The 21,874-nt window shown below is 44.7% G+C and overlaps 1 protein-coding gene across 1 annotated transcript; it reads right to left on the bottom strand.

Moving 5' to 3' along the window:
* Nucleotides 1-1,948: 1,948 nt before the first annotated feature.
* On the bottom strand, nt 1,949-5,827 carry LOC146658443 (uncharacterized). The gene is made up of 4 exons (XM_085421686.1): nt 5,743-5,827; nt 3,076-3,224; nt 2,210-2,374; nt 1,949-2,116 (listed from the first exon to the last, which is right to left on the bottom strand). Exons 2-4 carry the CDS (start codon nt 3,130-3,132, stop codon nt 1,949-1,951), a joined length of 390 nt encoding a protein of 129 aa, XP_085277812.1. The 5' UTR covers nt 3,133-3,224; nt 5,743-5,827.
* Between the last annotated feature and the right edge of the window lie 16,047 nt (nt 5,828-21,874).

The following is a 21,874-nucleotide window of genomic DNA, read 5'->3' as shown; positions in this document are numbered from 1 at the left end:
GGCCCCCAGAACACAAGAGACCAAGGAAGACCAACAGAGGGGCAGCTGCGCCACTGTCCCGGAAAGAGCTGAGGAGAGTCCCAGATGAGGGCTCACTCAGCAGCCGCGGAGCAGAAGCCAGGGGGAGTTGCAGTGACACGCCCGTGAGCTCCGCCGGCAGCCAGCTGCGCCTGAGTGACCGAGCCCCAGGCCGAGAGGCCGGGGGCACCCCACCTCCGAAGTGGCCCGAGCGAGCCCCAGGCTCCAGGCCCCGATAAGCAGCCGCCAAGGAGTGAGCCGGTGTGTACCCGGACGCCCATCCCCGGACACAAAGAACCACCAACGCACCGATGTCTGAGGGGGTCCGCCACTGGCAGGGGAAGTGGTGGTAGGGGGAGATAGGCCTCCAAACCTTGGAGGGCCTGAGATGTCCCCAGAGAGGTGGCGCCTGACACCCAACCTGACATATAGACACAGACATACAGGCACACACAGATACAAACATCCATTCCCACCCTCATGCTCTCATATGCACTTACTCCACCTCGTTACTTCCACCCCTGATTGGGCCTGATGCAACTTCCTGAGAAAATATAGCCTTTGTTGTGCTTTTCCTACCTGGTGGAAATGTTTGTGGACAAGTAAGGTCGGCCAAGATATGGACCCCAAACGTTAAGCTATGGAGCTTAAAGTTTTCTACCTCGTCCCCATCAATAAGGGGGGTGGGGTGCTCAGATCGCTTTGTTCTTCTGAAGTCGATTACTATCTCCTTGGTCTTGGCTGTGTTCAGATGTTGTTGTTGTTGTTGTCACAGCATCGCTTCAGATGCTGGACCTCCTCTCTGTAGGCCGAACCATTGTTGTACTCAATCAGTCCTATGATGATGGTGTCATCAGCAAATTTTATAATGGCGTAACTGGTGTGAACTGGAGAACAGTCATGGGTAAAAAGTGAGTATAAGAGGGGACTGAGGAATTCCACACACCCCTGTGGAATGCCTACATTCAGAATGAGGGTAGACGAGGTGTGCTCTCCCATCCTGACATTCTGGGCTCTATTCCTCAGGAAGTCCAGTATCCAGGTTGCACAAAGAACCGCTGACTCCTAAGTTGCTTAGTTTTTTAACCAGTTTGTCGGTTTGAACTGTATTGAAGGTGCAGCTGAAGTCCACAAACAGCATTCTCATATAAGTGTTGTGTGAAGAGCTGTTATTATGGCGTCCTCTGTTAACCTGTTTGCCTCGTATGCAAACTGGTATGGATGGAGGTCTGCAGGAATGACAGCCTTAATGTGTGACACACTCAGAAAAATAAAGGTGCCAACTGGAACCAAAAGTGGTTCTTTAGACTGATGCCATAGAGGAACCTTTTTTGGTGCCACAAAGAACCTTTCAAACAATGGTTCTTTGAAGAACCATTTCTTTCAGTGGTTCATTGAAGAACCTTTAAAGGTGCCCCAAAGAACCATCAAGAAATGGTTCTTTGGGGCACCTTTAATGGTTTTTCAAAGAACCTTTTTAAAAATGGTTCTTTAAAGAACCATTTTAAAGAACCATTTTTGAGTGGTTCTTTAAAAACCATTTTAAATCTTTCAAAATAAAATGTATCATAAATTGAATTTGTGTAGGGTAAAATAAATACGAGCACAGCATAGACATATATTAATGGTTTATTGTCATTTTGTAGTTACCAAAAGACAAAAAGGCATTTTAACCCTCAGCACAACATCACTACTAAAACATCAGAAAGTGATAAAACACATTAGGAATAGCAATAGCTTCATAACAGACTAATAAATCAACACATTTTCATCAGCAGATGCTTGCATGTTCAATAAAAATATTTCAACAACAAGTTTATGATTAAAATGATCAATGATCAGCCTTACGCTATGTAATGTACGTTTCATGTTGTACTCATGGTCCTTTGTTAGTCCAGTTTAGGACCATGTCTCTGACATATGTTTCATATCAAATATATGTCATATCAAAACAAGCCCACACCTGCAGTTGTTTCAGTTTTTCACTGGTGTTTCCTGTCAGCTGGTCAACCTCACTCAGGCGGACATCCATATCAGCCAACCAAACGACAAGTTCCTCCCTTTGTGCTTCAAATCCCTCACACTCTGAGACAAGGAGCTGAAAGAGAGAGAGAGAGAGAGAGAGAGAAAAGAGTCAATTATAAAGAAGAGAGAAAAGTGAAACCCTCCTCAGAAGGTCTGACTCGCATACCTGCAGTTGACCTGTGATGGACTCCAGTTTGGCGTTCACGTCATCCCTCGTCGATGCCAACAGCCGAGTCTGCAGGGTGCCCTGGAAGAGCTGAGTTAATGTTCGACTCCTCCTGGTCAGGCTCTCCAGCTGGATGAGCCGAGGTCTCCCCTCTCGCCGCTGCCTCTGAACACAGAAACACAAATTGCATCTGAAGCAGGAGGTGCAGATTTTTTTTGCTATTCTTTTCTAAATCCAGGCTTGATCACGTGGAGGTATTTGGAAAACTTTTTTGGCCGACTGACGACTGTTGTCTTGCAGAAAGTCAAATCAAACATATGCGATACACAATCAATTCACAAGAACACATTATAAAAAACAAGTCCGGTTCTGGCCTGATTTCAAATGAATTCTGCATCAAAACAGGGTAACAGAAGTAAAACGAGAGTTTGCTACAAATGTGAGCACAAAGCCTCACTTTGTACAAGCCTGCTATTAAAGTTCTCCTCTATGCAGACGACTTTCCTGTTTTTAAGGCACAACTTGGATCTGCTGTACGAATCTTATGGATGAAAGATTAGTGTGCATGACTCCAGATTCTGATCCCTCATCCTAATATGGTCCCAACATAGCAACAGCAGTAAAGCAAATGTTGAGGCTTCAAAATACAAAGTCCATAAACTAATAGCTGACATGGGTTTTATCATAAGGGTGATAAATATACAGATTTCAGTCTGTCTTAGAAATTTGATGTTCATTTACCTGCAGATGCACTATACGTACCTGCTCCATGGTTTTTCACAACATTTTGCACATCACTATTTAATACAGGAAGAACTAAAACAAGTCATCTTTCTTTGTGAGAGGACCATATTAATGAAACAAACCTCAATGACATCATAGGGATCCCTAAAGACGCTCCTGCTGCTTCTCTTCCTCCTCATCCTAAGCTTCCTTCTACTTGTCCTCGCCTTCCATCCAATTGTAATTCAACCTAATTGTGTTTCTCCCCCTCCTCTTCCTCATTTTGTTGGAGCTGTGAACACAATGTGAATCTGGATTAATTTGTGCAAATAAGAAAAATCTACAGCTTTTTGGTCAGAGGTGCTCTTGTGATTTAAGCCGGGTAGAGTAGATTTATGTGTTGATGCTACCTGCTTCAACTCTTGCTGCTGAGTGATATTTACACCCTGGCTGGATTACAAACTTTAACCATGTGCTGAACTTTGGCCCAGCGTTGATACCTCTTGTTAGTATAAAGACCTCTTCTTAGCTTGTACAGTGGGGCAAAAAAGTATTTAGTCAGCCACCGATTGTGCAAGTTCCCCCACTTAAAATGATGACAGAGGTCAATAATTTGCACCAGAGGTACACTTCAACTGTGAGAGACAGAATGTGAAAAAAAAATCCATGAATCCACATGGTAGGATTTGTAAAGAATTTATTCGTAAATCAGGGTGGAAAATAAGTATTTGGTCAATAACAAAAATACAACTCAATACTTTGTAACATAACCTTTGTTGGCAATAACAGAGGTCAAACGTTTACTATAGGTCTTTACCAGGTTTGCACACACAGTAGCTGGTATTTTGGCCCATTCCTCCATGCAGATCTTCTCGAGAGCAGTGATGTTTTGGGGCTGTCGCCGAGCAACACGGACTTTCAACTCCCGCCACAGATTTTCTATGGGGTTGAGGTCTGGAGACTGGCTAGGCCACTCCAGGACTTTCAAATGCTTCTTACGGAGCCACTCCTTTGGCGGTGTGTTTTGGATCATTCTCATGTTGGAAGACCCAGCCTCGTTTCATCTTCAAAGTTCTCACTGATGGAAGGAGGTTTTGGCTCAAAATCTCACGATACATGGCCCCATTCATTCTGTCCTTAACACGGATCAGTCGTCCTGTTCCCTTGGCAGAAAAACAGCCCCATAGCATGATGTTTCCACGCCCATGCTTCACAGTAGGTATGGTGTTCTTGGGATGCAACTCAGTATTCTTCTTCCTCCAAACACGACGAGTTGAGTTTATACCAAAAAGTTCTACTTTGGTTTCATCTGACCACATGACATTCTCCCAATCCTCTGCTGTATCATCCATGTGCTCTCTGGCAAACTTCAGACGGGCCTGGACATGCACTGGCTTCAGCAGCGGAACACGTCTGGCACTGCAGGATTTGATTCCCTGCTGTTGTAGTGTGTTACTGATGGTGACCTTTGTTACTTTGGTCCCAGCTCTCTGCAGGTCATTCACCAGGTTCCCCCGTGTGGTTCTGGGATCTTTGCTCACCGTTCTCATGATCATTTTGACCCCACGGGATGAGATCTTGCGTGGAGCCCCAGATGGAGGGAGATTATCAGTGGTCTTGTATGTCTTCCATTTTCTGATGATTGCTCCCACAGTTGATTTTTTCACACCAAGCTGCTTGCCTATTGTAGATTCACTCTTCCCAGTCTGGTGCAGGTCTACAATACTTTTCCTGGTGTCCTTCGAAAGCTCTTTGGTCTTGGCCATGGCGGAGTTTGGAGTCTGACTGTTTGAGGCTGTGGACAGGTGTCTTTTATACAGATGATGAGTTCAAACAGGTGCCATTCATACAGGTAACGAGTGGGGGACAGAAAAGCTTCTTACAGAAGACGTTACAGGTCTGTGAGAGCCAGAGATTTTCCATGTTTGAGGTGACCAAACACTTATTTTCCACCCTAATTTACGAATAAATTCTTTACAAATCCTACCATGTGAATTCATGGATTTTTTTTCACATTCTGTCTCTCACAGTTGAAGTGCACCTCTGGTGCAAATTACTGACCTCTGTCATCATTTTAAGTGGGGGAACTTGCACAATCGGTGGCTGACTAAATACTTTTTTGCCCCACTGTATGTATGATGTATGATGGTGGATAAATGAAATATACAAAGAAAATTTAACTATATTAGAAAGGAACATCTATCTTGGAAACATCAAATGACCGGAGCATAACTTGTCAACTAGTCCGAAAATAAGTTATACAGGAACAGTCAAAGATACACCTTCTCATGTCACATTTCTATTCATTTCTATATTAGACAATAAAGAGTTATCTAATCTAATTATTCATTCAAAACACTTATGCATAGCTGTATTTTATACAGCTCATACAGAATTCAAAGTACAGGTTCATGTGAGTATTTAATGTATGGCTCAGATCTACAGAATTTCAGAGGTTCTAGAACAGACACAGAGCTCACATCACAACAGGCTTCAGGCGCCATTTTAGTGACTTTAACATTATATAAAATTTTAATTTCGGTCTAGCTGACATTAGGTTATGTACGCAGCACGCAATTGAACCACATATTTTAGAAGCCAAAGGTTCAAATTAGCTGGGAGCAGCTTCACTTAATTATAACAGTGGTTTTGTTAGGAAAACAGTTTCTGTATACCGGATACTAAATTGCGCTGACGTCAACGGCTAACGTATCTAGTTAATCGCTACTGTTAGCACAACATTAACAGCAAGCTACAATGACGAGTAACAAAAACAAAACAGTAATAAGGTTTTAATGAAAATGTTTTACCTTTTCCAACAGTCCCAGAATCCAGAGCTTCAAAGTCCAGCAGGTACTGAAGACTGTTATCCGTTTCCCTGTCACCGGCCGTGAGAAAGTGTTTTTTTTCCCGAAAGGCCAAGGCCCGCCGCTCGCGCACTCTGTCTGCGCATGCACATCCCAACGACTGACCCCCTCCGTCCACTCCCGGGAGGTTATAGTATGACGTGTTCTGACGTCACTCTCTCTCTCCCTGTCATTTATTTGGCTTGAAACACATATTAACAAATTGCTCAGTGATGAACAACTACTCAGATCATTTACCTAAACAGTGTGCTTTGTCAAAACGAAGTGTGTGTTCATTACACTGACATTCTGTTCTGCAATTGTTATTTACTTGTATTTTATAATTTGACTTTACATACTGCTGGGTGGTTTGTAAAGTTTACAATAACTAGTATTATCATTATGCTATATTTTCAAAAATATATAATAATCTCAAAAGTAATGCCTTGGAGTAGAAAATAGTAATGCTTTATTATAATTTAAAACTAAAGTACAGTATTTGAATGTGTGTATTGTGTCTACTAGGGCTGCACGATTAATCGTTAGAAAATCACGATCTCGATTCATACTAATGTGCGATCTCATTTCCAAATGACGATTTAAAAAAAAAAAAAAAAAAAAAAAGACGACGATTGCACCGCATTTTGATCCGGGACGTACTCTGCATGAAAACAAGCGCTCACTCTTCCTGCTCAACAAATGACAAGGGCGGAGCCTTATACCACGTGATACAGAAACTGTGCCGTGTGATGCTAAAATTAGCAGGGAAAAAACAACGGAGAGCACGTCAGGGATGACAAGAAAGTGACAGGAGAAAATCCGTCCCGGTCAACCACCCAAACACCAATAACAGGAACCTTACACAGCGCTTCCCTATACCCGTCGAACTGCCGCAGGCACAAAGAAATTACGGAGGCTATCACTTATCACCTGACCAAAGATATGGCTCCCATCAACACTGTGCAAAACGAGGGATTTAGGAAAATGATCAACACCCTAGACAAACGCTACACAGTGCCGTCCCGCAACTATTTTTCTATTGTTGCACTACCTGCTCTATACACGCAGTGTCGAGCAACGGTGGAGACGGAATTTCAAGCAGTACAACATTTTGCGGCAACAACAAAACGTGAGACATTTGTTGTTTTTATGTTTATTTATTGTTTTTATGTTCAGTCTCAACTGTTACGAAGTTGATGTGGAGTTAATAAGTGCAATAAATATTTATACTGGAAAAGAAAATCGTGAGAGAATCGTGATCTCAATTCTAAGCCAAAAAATCGTGATTCTCATTTTATGCAAAATCGTACAGCCCTAGTGTCTACTGTTTGTTAACTCACCATATTCATAATGGGTTTGCGGGGTTAGGGGTATGTGCGTGTGTGTGTGTGTGTGTGGGGGGGGGGGGGTTAGGGTCTTTAGGCTCCCCCCACCCCTGCCACCAGTATATTTTTAAGCAACTCTTACTTTTATTTGAATATTCAGTTTCCTACCATCTTCTCTTAAAGGGTAATTGCCAGGTAATCCGCCCTCCCCCTTCGCACACACATGCACACAAAGAAAACACACTGTATAATTCACAGCCTCGTTATAGTGAATAATATTTATGCCATTTACACCATCAAACTTAGATAGCTAAGGATGAAGAACCTATTGTTCTTTAAAGAACCATTTGTAATATCTGAAGAACCATCCACAAAATAAAAAGGTTCTTTGATGTATGATGGTTCTTTAAAGAACCATGAAGACATCTGAAGAACCATTTAAGAACCATAATTTTTCTGAGTGCATGATAAGTTTTTCAAAACATTTGGCAATTATGGACGTTAGCAACTGGACAATAGTCATTCAAGCAGCGTATTAGAGTATGGCAAATGTGTGACCCTTCAAGTCTGTTCCTTCTGCAAATATACCCCAAACCATGTTGTCACAACAGTCCTGTAGGGCTGTGGTGACCGCTGTCCACACTTGTACTGTTTTTGCAGATGGCCTTTGCCTTTGAATTAGAGGTCTATAAGTAGAGATCAGGGACAGAGAGAGATGATCAGAGAGTCTGAGGTGAGGGGGTGGCTTTTGCTACAAAATCATTTTCACCCCGGTTCTTTTATTCGTCGAAACTTCCAGAGACGGCACCGGAACTCAGTAGTTATTTCACAAAACCTTTATTCATCTTTATTCATCTTCATTTAAGCATGCACTTCTAGAAGGGAAGACGAGGCCAGTGTCCCTCTGCAAAATCTTCACCCCTTTGTTAGTTACAGCCAGCTTTATAGAGGCGTCCCCATCATAAAACCCCCCCACAGTGTGCTGCAAACTCTGTGTCTGTGTCTATGTGAGTGCTCGTGTGTGACTGTGTACGCATACCTGTGTGTATGTGTGAGTGCACATGAGTGAGTGTGCATGTGGATGTGTGTGCATGACAGTTAAAACACTGTGGGTGTAGGTGACTCCCTAGAGGTCATAAAACTCATCTCCCTTCCAGACCACAGTTCTCCAGTTACAAATGTTGAGACCCCCACACAGGTATCCTCTGGGGAATTTCCACTCAGCATTAACTCCTCTTTGTCTTACTTTCATAGTTCAAGTGGGGGGGGTCTCCTACAATCTACTCCTAAGTTCATGACACAGTCAGGCCTTTATTACATTGAGGGCAGTGTCAGTGTCTCTACAATAATTCTACATTCTATGTTAACACATTTCTAAACTCTAAATCAGCTAAGCATTTCTACACTTTGTAAGCATCTGAAATGTTGGTATAGACCTGGTCCAGTGTGTTATTTTCCCTCATTGGAAAGCTCACGTTTTTAAAGAATCCAGATAGGACAGATTTCAGGTTTTCATGGTTAAAATCGCTACAATCACAGCATAGTTCAGGTGCGTTGTTAGCTGTTTATTAATGGAGCGCTGAAAAAGCTCCATGGCTAACTTAGCGTTAGCTTGGGGAAGCACATAAACTGCTATTATTGTGACTGCTGTGAGCTTTCTCTGCAAATAGAAAGGTCTATGCTGTACCATCGTATACTCTATGTCTGGACAGAAGTGGACAACTTTAACTGTGGTGTTGGTACACCACGTGTTATTCATATACACTAACGGACCTCCTCTCTTTGCTCCTGTCAACTTTGAATGTAGTATGGCCTGCTAGCTCAATCACAGTGTCTGGAGTAAAAGAGTCCAGCCAAGCCTCTGTTACAACCATTACACAAAAATCCAAACACCGCGAAGTGATCTGCAGTTGTAGCTCATCCATCTTGTTGTTTAGTGACCATGAGTTGGTGAGGAGGAGACTCAGAATAGTCGGTCTGTGTGGGTTAGCACTTAGCTTAGCCCTCAGCCCCGCTCTCTTCCCTCTTTTCTGTTGCCTGTGCCTCCATCGCCTACGCCACTTCACCGGTGGTATAGTGAAATTAGAGTCTGTGTTCCTTCACACACACACACACACACACACACACACACACACACACACACACACACACACATATATATACACATGCAGATATACAATCATCCCCCCTCCCCTTCCAGCCGCCTTCGACGCTTATTCCCTCCCGATGCAGACGGTGGATCAAAGGGGACCAGCGCATATGCTGCAGGCCCGGATGCGCTGTCTACACTATCTGTCTTTCACCTTTTACCCATCCCTGTTGCTTGTCATGTGTTTCTATGGTGTATTAAGAGTTTTTCCTGTGCTATGCGCAGAGGTGTTTTTTTTTCTGTTCTCAAACTGATCTCCCTGTTGGAGCTCAGCCTGGGGGGAGTTCTTTTTTCTCCTTCTCTTTCCTGATGTTGTGTTGTGAGATGCACTTCACACACATACACACACACACACAGTTCTTTATTGCCAGATGCCACATTTATTTTGAGTTTTCATTTGTTGTGACAGTCCGTAGTCTGGAATGCTCTGGTCTCAGCTGATCCCAGCTTCCCCTCCCCTCCGCTCCTCTCCCGTCTCACTAAAAAAGGGGAAGGAAACCGTCATCAGCTCAAACACCATCAGCTGTGTTCTCACCTGCCTCTCCAGCACCGCCCCGTTGAGCTCACTGCACCACTCCTCCCCTGCAGCCGCGCCCGGGTCCACACCTCCGCCACATGTGTATTTTCCATTGTTCGGTTCCGGGTCGCTGCTCGTGCGGCTGACCGGCCAGCTACCTACCCTGACCTGTCTCCCCAATGTGATGTTTGTGTATTGTATGTATGGTCGGCAAGGTCAGTCTCTCAAATGCCCCTCGGGGATAAATAAAGTCTTCTGAAAGTGAATCAATCTTAATTGCTGCAGAAGAGCTTCAAATTGTTAACCCATTTTGTGTTCACCAGAAAAAGGCCTTTTTGTATAATTCTGCAATGTACATGTCATCTTACGTCAAAAGCAAACTATCAAACTGAGCAGCCAATGAGCTCCTCTGTGATGTCCCTTCTTTGGATTTTGGAAAACTTCTCAAGGTGTTTGGTCAATGTGATATGTCTAAAATTCTATGAAGAACATATAAAAGCATATGTTGTTTCTCCATTTCAAAGCAACACGTTACAATATTGATTGCCAAAATATTACATGTCTAATTTAGAGATGTAGACTACACTGGATACATGTGCAACTAAAACATACAACTTACCAATGGTTACATTTTGCTTTGGTCATGTAGGACACATGGCCATGATGGTAAATTAAACAAAAAACTTGTTTAATTCTAACAATAAAACAGATGGTCAGCCGCAGTGAGAAAAAGCTTGCCAGCATATTCACCATCTGATCTGTGAAGCAAATTTATTAGGGAAAAACAGAAAAGTACTTCAGTGTACCAGTACGTGTTTGATGACAGGCAGCTTAACTTAACACAGACAGGAGCCACAGTTGAAATCTGGAAAACAGAACAAAGCTCACATATTATTAGTGATTCAAGTGGACGTTTCTCAACAGTCTATTACATTTATATACACCCTTATACCACCAGCATTCTCTCTTAATTATATATAAATGAATACACACACACACATACACACACACACATATATATATATATACATACAATAGTACAAATAGTACATGGACTAGAATTACTAAGAACTCAGGAGTCTCAGCTCAACATCGGAATCATTTTTCCAATCTCTTCATTAGTTTACATCCTGGCTATGTACAGGGGAGTAGTTCATGCCAGCCTTTGCTATTTTCTTTCTGTTTTAGCGTTTCAGTGGCAAGTCCTACAAGACAGCAGAAGGTGACCTTTACTGCACAGCCCCCTCTACCCATCCTAATCCTGCCAGCAGCAGACTGCTCTGCTCATTAGAAGGGCTTTTTACCTCTCAAACACCTGTCACCATTCACAGGTGAATAACAAAAAACCTCAGCTTCGACCTCCACACCTCTGTCAGCACACTCCCCACTCGCCTGGCACACTCACTCGATAAGGCCCGGCTCAAACTCACACACACACACACACACACACACACACACACACACACACACACACACACACACACACACACAATGTCCGCACTCGTATGCTTATGTGCTTGTGTGATGAGGGTGAGAATGACAGCTCCATTTGGTTGCACATTACTCATGCTATAGACAGATGGCCAGTTGTGGGAGGATGATTTAAGGTATAGAAAGTTTTTCTGTTGGCACTAATTAAGTAATCCCTTTTTTAGTTTAGTTTAGTTTTTTCATGGACACACTGCATCACGTGTGTGTGTGTCCAGATGAGCAGAATCAACTTTCTGTGATTTTCTTACCTGTGTCATGATCTGGGTGAGCGTCTGGTGTTTTTCTACGCCTGCATGTGTTTACCTGTGTCTTATTTCTCGCCTGGAGTCCATCAACATTAATCAGCGAGGCTGTATATAAAGATCAGCGTTCCCATCATTTCTCCGCCAGTTCATCAGCTACCTCGCGGTGGTAATCAGGCCTCATGTCTTTGGGTATAGACATGGTCTTTGCTTACCTTGATCTTCTTGTGCCTTCAATTTCTCCACCACGACACTACCTTCTCACTTGCAATTCAAGTCTCTGGACGCTGGTCTTCTTGGCAAAATGCACTGCAATGCTCCACAACCTGCCTCTTCCAAATTAGACTACTCACTGCTCTCACCTGCTTGTCCTTCTGCCCACTATCACTCTTAGATTCCTGGAAACAAATAGTTGGAACCTCACTTGATCTCATACCACGTGGATGCTCAACTCAGCTACTCTCCCCAGAGTTCCACACTCTACTCCTGCAAGTAAGCCCACAAATTCAGCTTTCACAAATATAGTGCCTTACCCTGCTTGAATCCCTATCTTGAATCCCTGTGCACTCAGTAAAGGTTTTTAAAATGCATCACTGTCTCAACTGTGTCTCTATTTGGTACTGGCCCTTGGGCCCCTTGACAAGACTGTGATTTCCAAGTAGGGCATGATTCATTGTGAATATAAACAGACTTTTTAGGCAAACAGTGCAAAATCATCAGTGACAAACAAAAAGAAATTCTCGCTACAGTATTAGAGCTTAGTCCCAGTCAGAGGACCTGCCCTGTCCACACCCACACCATTTCTGGCTCCTGAGAGTGTAGCATCATCCTTTGACGCTGCCAACTCTCTGCCCGCTATGCTGGTGTTTCGCGATGCAGTTTCTCTAGCGCCTGAACCCTGAACCCATCTTGGGTGGAACTGGGTAGGTGCGAGGGTTTCCTGTTACAGTGTTTACTAGTGTTTGGCCGCTCTTTCTCCCTGCTTCTAAGCTCTCCTACCTGGTAGGAATGCTGAGGGGACAAGTGCTGGTGTGGGCTGAGGCATATTTTTCCCTTCACCCAATTTTATCTTGCCTTGATGAGTTTTTGGGGGAACTAAAAAAAGACTTTTGCTCACCCTATCTTCTGAGGGCAGCACAACCAAGAGATTGCTAAATTTGAGGCAGGGCAAACGCATTGCAGGGGAACATGTTATTGGATTTTGATGGATCAGTGTCTTCTCGCAATAGGCCTCATCCTTTGAGGACATGCTCTCACTCTCCCTCAGAATTGACAATCACCTGAGAGAGAGAGAGAGAGAGAGAGAGAGAGAGAGAGAGAGAGAGGCCGAAGGACACTATAAACCCCACAAGGCTCTGTTCTGTTCATTTCCAATTTCAGTGTGTTAGTCTTCCAGCAACACCAACTTAGCAGAGAGTCATAATCATTGGCTTTTGATACAAGACAAAGACAACACTTATCAAAGAGGATCCCCTTCTCGCTGGCAGATTCCATATACAGTGGCTTGCAAAAGTATTCGGCCCCCTTGAACTTTTCCACATTTTGTCACATTACAGCCACAAACATGAATCTATTTTATTGGAATTCCACTTGAAAGACCAATACAAAGTGGTGTACACGTGAGAAGTGGAATGAAAATCATACATGATTCCAAACATTTTTTAGAAATTAATAACTGAAAAGTGGGGTGTGCGTAATTATTCAGCCCCCTGAGTCAATACTTTGTAGAACCACCTTTTGCTGCAATTACGGCTGCCAGTCTTTTAGGGTATGTCTTTTTTTTCATAAAAGGTAGGCACTCATCAACAAATACACGTAGATTACTTAATTTGATAGACTACTCATACAGTAAAAACCTAGAAACTACAATATTCTCTTTAGACGCAGAAAAAGCATTTGACAGAGTTAACTGGAAATTTCTATTTGCAACTTTACACAAATTTGGTTTTGGATCCTCTTTCATAAACTGGTTAAAAATATTATATAATTCCCCAACAGCTTGTGTTAGAACAAATGACCAGACATCCTCCAGCTTCTGTCTCTTGAGGGGCACCAGGCAGGGATGCCCACTCTCCCCTTCACTGTTTGCAATTTTTATTGAACCACTAGCAGCAGCAATTAGACAGAATTCAGTAATTAAGGGCATAAAATGCAAGAACGTGGAACATAAAATCAGCCTTTATGCAGATGATGTGTTACTCTTTCTCCAAAATTCACAAACCAATATCTCTGGGGTGATTGAATTGATAAACTCGTTTGCAAGAATATCAGATTACTCAATTAACTGGTCAAAATCTACAGTCCTACCGATTAATTGCTCCTTCCATAATTCCTCTTCTACACCACTGCAATCGGGAAATATAAAATATTTAGGTATTAATGTTTCTCCCAAGCTTGCAGATCTAACTAAATTAAACCATATCCCACTTTTAAAGAAGGTAGAAGATGATCTGGCTAGATGGAAATGTCTACCCATATCACTCATGGGAAGGGTTGCCGCTATAAAAATGATGGTCTTACCAAAAATAAATTATTTATTCTCAATGATCCCAACTAAACCGCCACAAGATTGGTTCAGATCTCTAGATTCATGTATGTCCAAATTCCTTTGGAAAAATAAACCCCCACGTATAAGCTTAAAAACACTACAAAAGACCAAGGATAAAGGAGGACTAGAACTGCCTAACTTTCAGCACTACTTCTTAGCCAACAGGCTTCAGTTTATCTCAGGATGGCTAAAACACACCCTCTTAGATGAACCTTGGCTAGATGTAAAACAAGCACTCTGCAATAATCTAGAGATCTCAGACCTACCATTTATCAGCTCAAACATCCAACGACATGAATGCTTTAAAAGCATCAACATCAGCTCTTCTCTGACAGCATGGTGGGAGTTTCTAAAATTGACGGCGTCTTCATTAATCCCATGCAAACGTACACCTATCTGGAACAACCCTGACATATTACAAAACAATAATATGATAAACTTTTCAGATTGGAGTGGTAAAGGAATCAAATATTTAGAACATATACTAGAAGGAACAGAATTTATTTCATTTGACGGACTAGTTACACAATATGGGATCAACAAGAAAAGATTTTTAGAATATCAACAAATTAAATCCATAGTAAAAAAGAAATTTAAACCGGGTCAAGTTGAACTACAAACACCACCAAGTGTGGTTCAATTTCTTACTCTTAAACCCCCCAAATTACTATCCAAAATATACAGAATGCTTTCTAAAACAGATGAATCAATATCACTTCCTATTGCAAAATGGGAAGCGGATTTATCAGTTAACTTAGACCTAAACTTCTGGTCTCAGATTTGCTTAAAAACCTTTCATCTAATTAGAAATTGAGTCTTCAATTAATTCAATACAAAATATTAAATAGAGTGCACTATACAGGTCATCGGATGTTCAAGATGGGCTTTACGTCTACCAACAACTGCTCACACTGCCAAACCAATTCACCGGACAATTATATCCACGCTCTTTGGTTCTGTCCACCAGTTCAGAAGTTTTGGCGCGAGATATGTGAAGACTTATCGAAGTGTCTGAAATGTAACATTCCAACTTCCCCCTTAGTGTGTTTGTTGGGCAGCTTAGATAATGTCACTTCAGAAAAGAATATCGCCCATATGGTTTTCACTGCCCTATGCATAGCCAAGAAAACAGTCCTCATGAACTGGAAAAATAAAAATAATCTTAATTCTAACCAATATAGAAATTATCTATTAGATTACATTAGTCTTGATACAGCCTCTGCCACCACATCAGATCAATTGCTCTGGGCTCCTTTGATCAGCTCCATCACCTAGTGGGGGTGGGGGGTCATAGTTTGGTCCCGCCTTCACTGTTGTGATTGGTGTGGGGGTAGGGACAGGCTTAGGGCGTCGGGGGGTTCCCCGGAGGCATCTTCCTTGGGGGGCTCAACCCGGGGTAGCGGTCATGTCCGGTTAGGGGCTCTGTTGGCTCTCCGGTGACTGTTTCCTCGCGGCTGCGTGCAGCGGGGCTAGGGGAGGGTCTGTGCTGACGGACGTGGGTTACTGACCTGGTAGCCTGGCTGCCCCTGGGTGGGTCCGGGATGGGCGTGAGGTTCTGGGGGCGCTCCGTCTCTGGGCTGGGACCCGGACCGGGCCTCGGGGGCTTGGGTCCTGGTTGGTGTGTTGCCGGGGTTGTGGGCGGGTGGGTGCATGGGGGCCCAGCCCTGGAGCAGGGTGCCGCCGGTGCGTCGAGCCACCTGGGGGGCTCTTCAACTGGTGGGGGAGATTGTCACATCTTGCAGGAGCTTTCCTCTCCTCAGGAGCTGCCTCTGCAGGAGGGGGAGATACAGGAGAGGTGGAGGAAGATCTCAGCCTGGGTGTTTATTGTCTTATGTAGTCTGGAAGATGAGTGGATGGTGGGGTGGGTGCAGTTTTCTCTGTGGTGGGGTTGGGTGGACTGTCCCGGGCTCTGTGGGGCCGGGCGGCGCTGCTGCACTGGGCCCGGTCTGGATGGGCCTGGGCCCCCTTTCCCTGGCGGGTCGCGGAGTATGGGGGTGCCTACTGGGGTCAGCGGGGGAGCTGGCCCCAGGGAGGGGTCACTTGCCCCTCCCTTCCTTCCCTCCCCATCTCCAGCTGCCTCCCTCTTCCCGCTCCACCACAACCACCCACACATGCAGGGCCTTGGAGTAGGGGTATGTCACCAGGGTGCAGAGGAGGCTACCCCCCCCTCTGTCCCCTTCTGGCTGCCTCTGCCTCAATTTTATCCCACAACTTAGACATTCACATTACTCACACTCTCATTACACATACATATAGGATCTTGGGGGTGGGCACGATACACGGAGTCCAAAGTACCATCAGGGTGTACACCCCACCCCTGGCATCGTTGCCCACCTCTCAATTTTAAATACACGTAGACATTGAGGGCTAGCAGGAGGGACCATGCGCTTACCTGCTGCTCTCTGGCAGGTAGCTCCAAGCCCTCCTGGGTTTTAAATGCACCTTAGAACACACATGCATCAACATTACAATGAGCGGGTGGAGGGAGGTTCGGAGTCTTCTCTCACCCCCGTTCTCTGCGACCTGCTGGAGCAGGGGGGCTAGGACTAGGAGGAGGAGTTGGCCGTCCGACTGCGGTCTGGAGTGTGGAGCCTTCCTGCTGCTGCGGAGTCGGGGCGGTCTGCCTCCCCCCACCGCAGGGAAAAGGGAAACACCACCTGGGTCTGGGTGCAGTTCCCCCCTCCAGGGGCGGGGGCACCTAGACCCGGTTTGTAGAGTACGCTTGGGGAGTGTGATCGTGTGTACAACGTCTCTTTATGTCTGTCTCCACGTTGGTTGAGTGTGGAGTAAGTGCATATGAGAGCATGAGGGTGGGAATGGATGTTTGTATCTGTGTGTGCCTGTATGTCTGTGTCTATATGTCAGGTTGGGTGTCAGGCGCCACCTCTCTGGGGACATCTCAGGCCCTCCAAGGTTTGGAGGCCTATCTCCCCCTACCACCACTTCCCCTGCCAGTGGCGGACCCCCTCAGACATCGGTGCGTTGGTGGTTCTTTGTGTCCGGGGATGGGCGTCCAGGTACACACCGGCTCACTCCTTGGCGGCCGCTTATCGGGGCCTGGAGCCTGGGGCTCGCTCGGGCCACTTCGGAGGTGGGGTGCCCCCGGCCTCTCGGCCTGGGGCTCGGTCACTCTGGCGCAGCTGGCTGCCGGCGGAGCTCACGGGCGCGTCACTGCAACTCCCCCTGGCTTCTGCTCCGCGGCTGCTGAGTGAGCCCTCATCTGGGACTCTCCTCAGCTCTTTCCGGGACAGTGGCGCAGCTGCCCCTCTGTTGGTCTTCCTTGGTCTCTTGTGTTCTGGGGGCCTCTGGATGTCTGGAGTTTTGATCTCCTCCACACCTGCTTCACGCCCTGGAGGACGGGGCTGTGGCCCCCCCACACCCTCTAGCAGATTATTACATGAAGGAACCTTTTAAAAAAACAAAAAACAAGCGCGTCCATGCTCACAGGTGTACACACAGGTGATCACACCCACAAACTACACCCTTTTTGGCTCCTACCTCAAAGCACACTGTGTTCTGTTGATCTTATGTGCTGCACAATAATGTTTAACATTTAGTATTTACTGTCATATTCCCATATATCATTGTGATGTTGTTTATTCTATTACTCTTGTTCTCTTCTGCTTGCTTTCTTTTTTCTTTCTCAGCAGGTGATCCAGGTGATTGATATATGCATTTTTTTTCTCTGCCCGTTCTGTTGGTTTTTGTCTTTTGCCCTTCTCCCCCGTCCCTCTTCTCAGCTGTTTCTCTTTCCCTCTTTCTTTCTCCCCTTCTTTCCCCCAGTCAAGTCTGTCCCGTATTCAGTAAGTGAAAATAAAATAAACAATAAAAGGTGAATCAAATGGACCATTACGGCAAGGCTGGGATGGTCAGTTTGGTAAAGTAAATCCGTTGGGCATCTTTCTTTGCCTTTAGACAACAATTCTGATGGCAAAAGAGCCAAACGGGACAGGCCAAAAAAAAAAAAAAAAAAGGGTATGTCTCTACCAGCTTTGCACATCTAGAGACTGAAATCTTTGCCCATACTTCTTTGTAAAACAGCTCCAGCTCAGTCAGATTAGAGGGACAGCGTTTGTGAACAGCAGTTTTCAGATCTTGCCACAGATTTAGATCTGGACTTTGACTGGGCCATTCTAACACATGGATATGTTTTGTTTTAAACCATTCCATTGTTGCCCTGGTTTTATGTTTAAGGTCGTTGTCCTGCTGGAAGGTGAACCTCTGCCCCAGTCTCAAGTCTTTTGCAGACTTTGATTGCCCTGTATTTGGCTCCATCCATCTTCCCATCAACTCTGACCAGCTTCCCTGTCCTTGCTGAAGAGAAGCACCCCCAGAGCATGATGCTGCCACCACCATATTTGACAGTGGGGATGGTGTGTTCAGAGTGATGTGCTTTGTTAGTTTTCCGCCACACATAGCGTTTTGGTCTCATCTGACCAGAGCACCTTCTTCCACATGTTTGCTGTGTCCCCCACATGGCTTGTGGCAAACTGCAAACGGGACTTCTTATGGTTTTCTGTTAACAATGGCTTTCTTCTTGCCACTCTTCCATAAAGGCCAACGTTGTGCAGTGCACGACTAATAGTTGTTCTATGGACAGATTCCCCAACCTGAGCTGTAGATCTCTGCAGCTCGTCCAGAGTCACCATGGGCCTCCTGGCTGCATTTCTGATCAGCGCTCTCCTTGTTCGGCCTGTGAGTTTAGGTGGACGGCCTTGTCTTGGTAGGTTTACAGTTGTGCTATACTCCTTCCATTTCTGAATGATCGCTTGAACAGTCAAGGCTTGGGAAATCTTTTTGTAGCCTAAGCCTGCTTTAAATTTCTCAATAACTTTATGCCTGACCTGTCTGCTGTGTTCTTTGGACTTCATGGTGTTGTTGCTCCCAATATTCTCTCAGACAACCTCTGAGGCCGTCACAGAGCAGCTCTATTTGTACTGACATTAGATTACACACAGGTGCACTCTATTTAGTCATTAGCACTCATCAGGCAATGTCTATGGGCAACTGACTGCACTCAGACCAAAGGGGGCTGAACAATAACGCACACCCCACTTTTCAGTTATTTATTTGTAAAAAATGTTTGGAATCATGTATGATTTTCGTTCCACTTCTCACGTGTGCACCACTTTGTGTTGGTATTTCACGTGGAATTCCAATCAAATTGATTCATGTTTGTTGCTGTAATGTGACAAAATGTGGGAAAATTCAAGGGGGCTGAATACTTTTGCAAGGCACTGTAAGTTTGATTGAGAAGTTTTCTCTGTTGTTGAAACCTCTGTCTATAAGCTACAGCTATTAGTTAATAAGCTTGCAAGGTAGCGGCTTTAACACTCAGATAATTTAAACTGTCTTGTAAAGTAAACGTGGCAACCGCCTCTAGAGCTTTTCAGTTTGCAAAAGGGGCTAAATATCAATAGGCCACTGAAAAGCACCAGCAATGTGTTCAAATGCTGCAAAATATAATAATAATAATAATAATAATAATAATAATAATAATAATAATAATGGATTGCATTTATATAGCGCTTTTCGAGACCCTCAAAGCGCTTTACAATTCCACTATTCATTCACTCTCACATTCACACACTGGTGGAGGCATATGAATATATATGAATCAACTTCAGCTTCCCTAAATACACTTACTGACATCAAATGCAGTAGGAGACGTGGAGGTGGAACATGGAGAGTCAGCAGAGGCAGATGAGGCTTGTGGCTGGGACTCCAGCTCAAGCTTACGCAGCCTTAATGCTTGTCTGCCTCTCCAGCCTTCTGATTTCAAGCTCCAGCTGAGCTTGTCTGGCCTGTGCCTTCTCTTTGGCCTCCAAATGGAGGCATGCCAACCGTACCTTTAGTAGAGCTCCATCCCTGCCTTCTTAACTCCCAGAAGAAAGTGGATCATAGCGAAGGAGTGTGTGTAGTGTCTTCCCTGCTTATCCACCTCACCATTCACACTGGGACCATCCTTATGGTCCTCCTCAAACAAAGCACCTCGGCTTGGCACAATGGAAATCTCAGGCAGATCAGGAGCTTGAATCAGGCCAGTTTCCACAAACATATCCACTACTAGAGCTTTTAAATCATTCTTTTGGGACCTGCAGCTTAAAGTGGTCCTCAATTTGCAGCAAATCACACTTGCAGCAATTAGAGCTCAATAGACGCTGCTAAAAAGTGTTCCAGACAAAATGCAGCTGGCATAGCGCTTAACCACAAATGAAATGATTACACTAAGACAAACACATTTTCACTTCCAGAAACAGGGATTCCCTTTGTGAGATCCTCGACGAGCCCCCACTTATGTTACGACCCAGCTCTGCTATGGGACAGGGGAAGTAACAAAAATGAGATTCTTACGAGGGAAATCAGTGTTGAAAAAGTTTTATTACCAAAAAAGCTCAGAGAACTGAAAAAAACAACAACACAAAAACAACTTGCACGCTTACGGCTTCAACCTTCAGAAATCAAAATTAGTCTCACAGGCCATAGCAAAACTAATATTATTCAAGAGAGTCTCACATTTTAGACAAAGTTTTGTAGACAAGGCTCACAGACAGAAGCACATGGGGCAGACTGCACACTCAGTACAAAGCTCAGTTCATACCACAGACTTTCCCTAGAGGTGCAAACCACAGGTTCCCAGGCAGCCAATTGTCTGTCTGGGTTGTCAAACTCGAATTTGGCTGGCCAAACAGTTAAACCTGCTGCTTGTTCTGCTCGATCCACCAATACCCACCACCACACTCAATCAGGTTTTTGCACTAATCACTCCCCAAACCAAATCCGTCTGCCTGGTCACATCTGGAAACTATTGGGAAACACTCTCCTTCTTCCCCCATCGCCTTCCTTGACACACCCCTAATCCTTGGTTATCCATAGCTATGAAAAAACAATCCTCATGATGATTGATCAGGTCACAAGATTACCAGTTGGAGTTTATTTTGCCTCACAAACTGCCTAACCCTATCTTCAGTAATCCATGAAACAGCACCTGCAGTCTTTACACCACCGGATCTCTCCTCAGTTCCCCAGGAGTATCGTCACCTTCAGAATGTCTTAAGTAAGGATAAGATCTTGTCCCTTTCATAGCCCACTGTGCCATTGACATCCTTCCTGGCGCTCCGTTGCCTTTTAGCAGAGTCTACTGTCTCGGCCTGAGAGGGAGGCAATGGAGACGCATATCCAAGATTGTTTGGCAGCATGTATCATCTGTCTGTCTTCCTCCCTGTTAGATGCAAGGAGAAATGCTGGCAATCGACAGTAAGTGACGGAAGTGACGGACAAGGTAAACGACTCATGTTGTAACTGACGTCAGATGCTGGAGATTTTGGCGAAAAAATTAAAGCGAATGGTAGTTCACATTTGAACAAATTCCTTTAAGCTTCAGTATTACCAAATACACTTATCAATTGTCTTATAACTAACAACTCGTCCCTGTACCAAAGACGCCACGTCCCAGTGGCCCCCAGGATTACAGGCCCGTGGCACTGACCTCCCACATCATGAAGACCCTGGAAAGGCTCATCCTGGACCAGCTGCGACCCATAGTAATACCACATCTGGATCCCCTTCAGTTCGCTTATTAGCCTCGTCTCGGAACTGAGGACGCCATCATCTACCTGCTCAATTGTGTCTACACCCATCTGGACCAGCCGGCGAGCACTGTGAGGGTCATGTTTTTTGACCTTTCTAGTGCTTTCAATACCATCAGGCCGACCCTCCTGGGTGATAAGTTAGCAGCGATGCAGGTGGATGCTTCTCTGGTGTCCTGGATTGTTGATTACCTGACAGGAAGACCACAATATGTACGTCTCCCACAGTGTGTGT

The sequence above is a fragment of the Rhamphochromis longiceps genome, linkage group LG11 (genome assembly GCF_057381845.1).
Source record: "Rhamphochromis longiceps isolate RC_006_pf linkage group LG11, R_longiceps_female_GT1.1, whole genome shotgun sequence".
Classification (NCBI taxonomy): domain Eukaryota; kingdom Metazoa; phylum Chordata; class Actinopteri; order Cichliformes; family Cichlidae; genus Rhamphochromis; species Rhamphochromis longiceps.
Note: the sequence above shows the minus strand (reverse complement) of the source record. Positions and strands in the feature narration are given on the sequence as shown.

Excerpts from the sequence above, each read along its gene's own strand:
- LOC146658443 (XM_085421686.1), bottom strand. The coding sequence starts at position 3,132 with ATGAGGAGGAAGAGAAGCAGCAGGAGCGTCTTTAGGGATCCCTATGAT. Across the intron at positions 2,375-3,075 it reads ATCCCTATGATGTCATTGAG|AGGCAGCGGCGAGAGGGGAG; the intron begins GTTTGTTTCATT and ends TTCTGTGTTCAG. Across the intron at positions 2,117-2,209 it reads CCATCACAGGTCAACTGCAG|CTCCTTGTCTCAGAGTGTGA; the intron begins GTATGCGAGTCA and ends TCTCTCTTTCAG.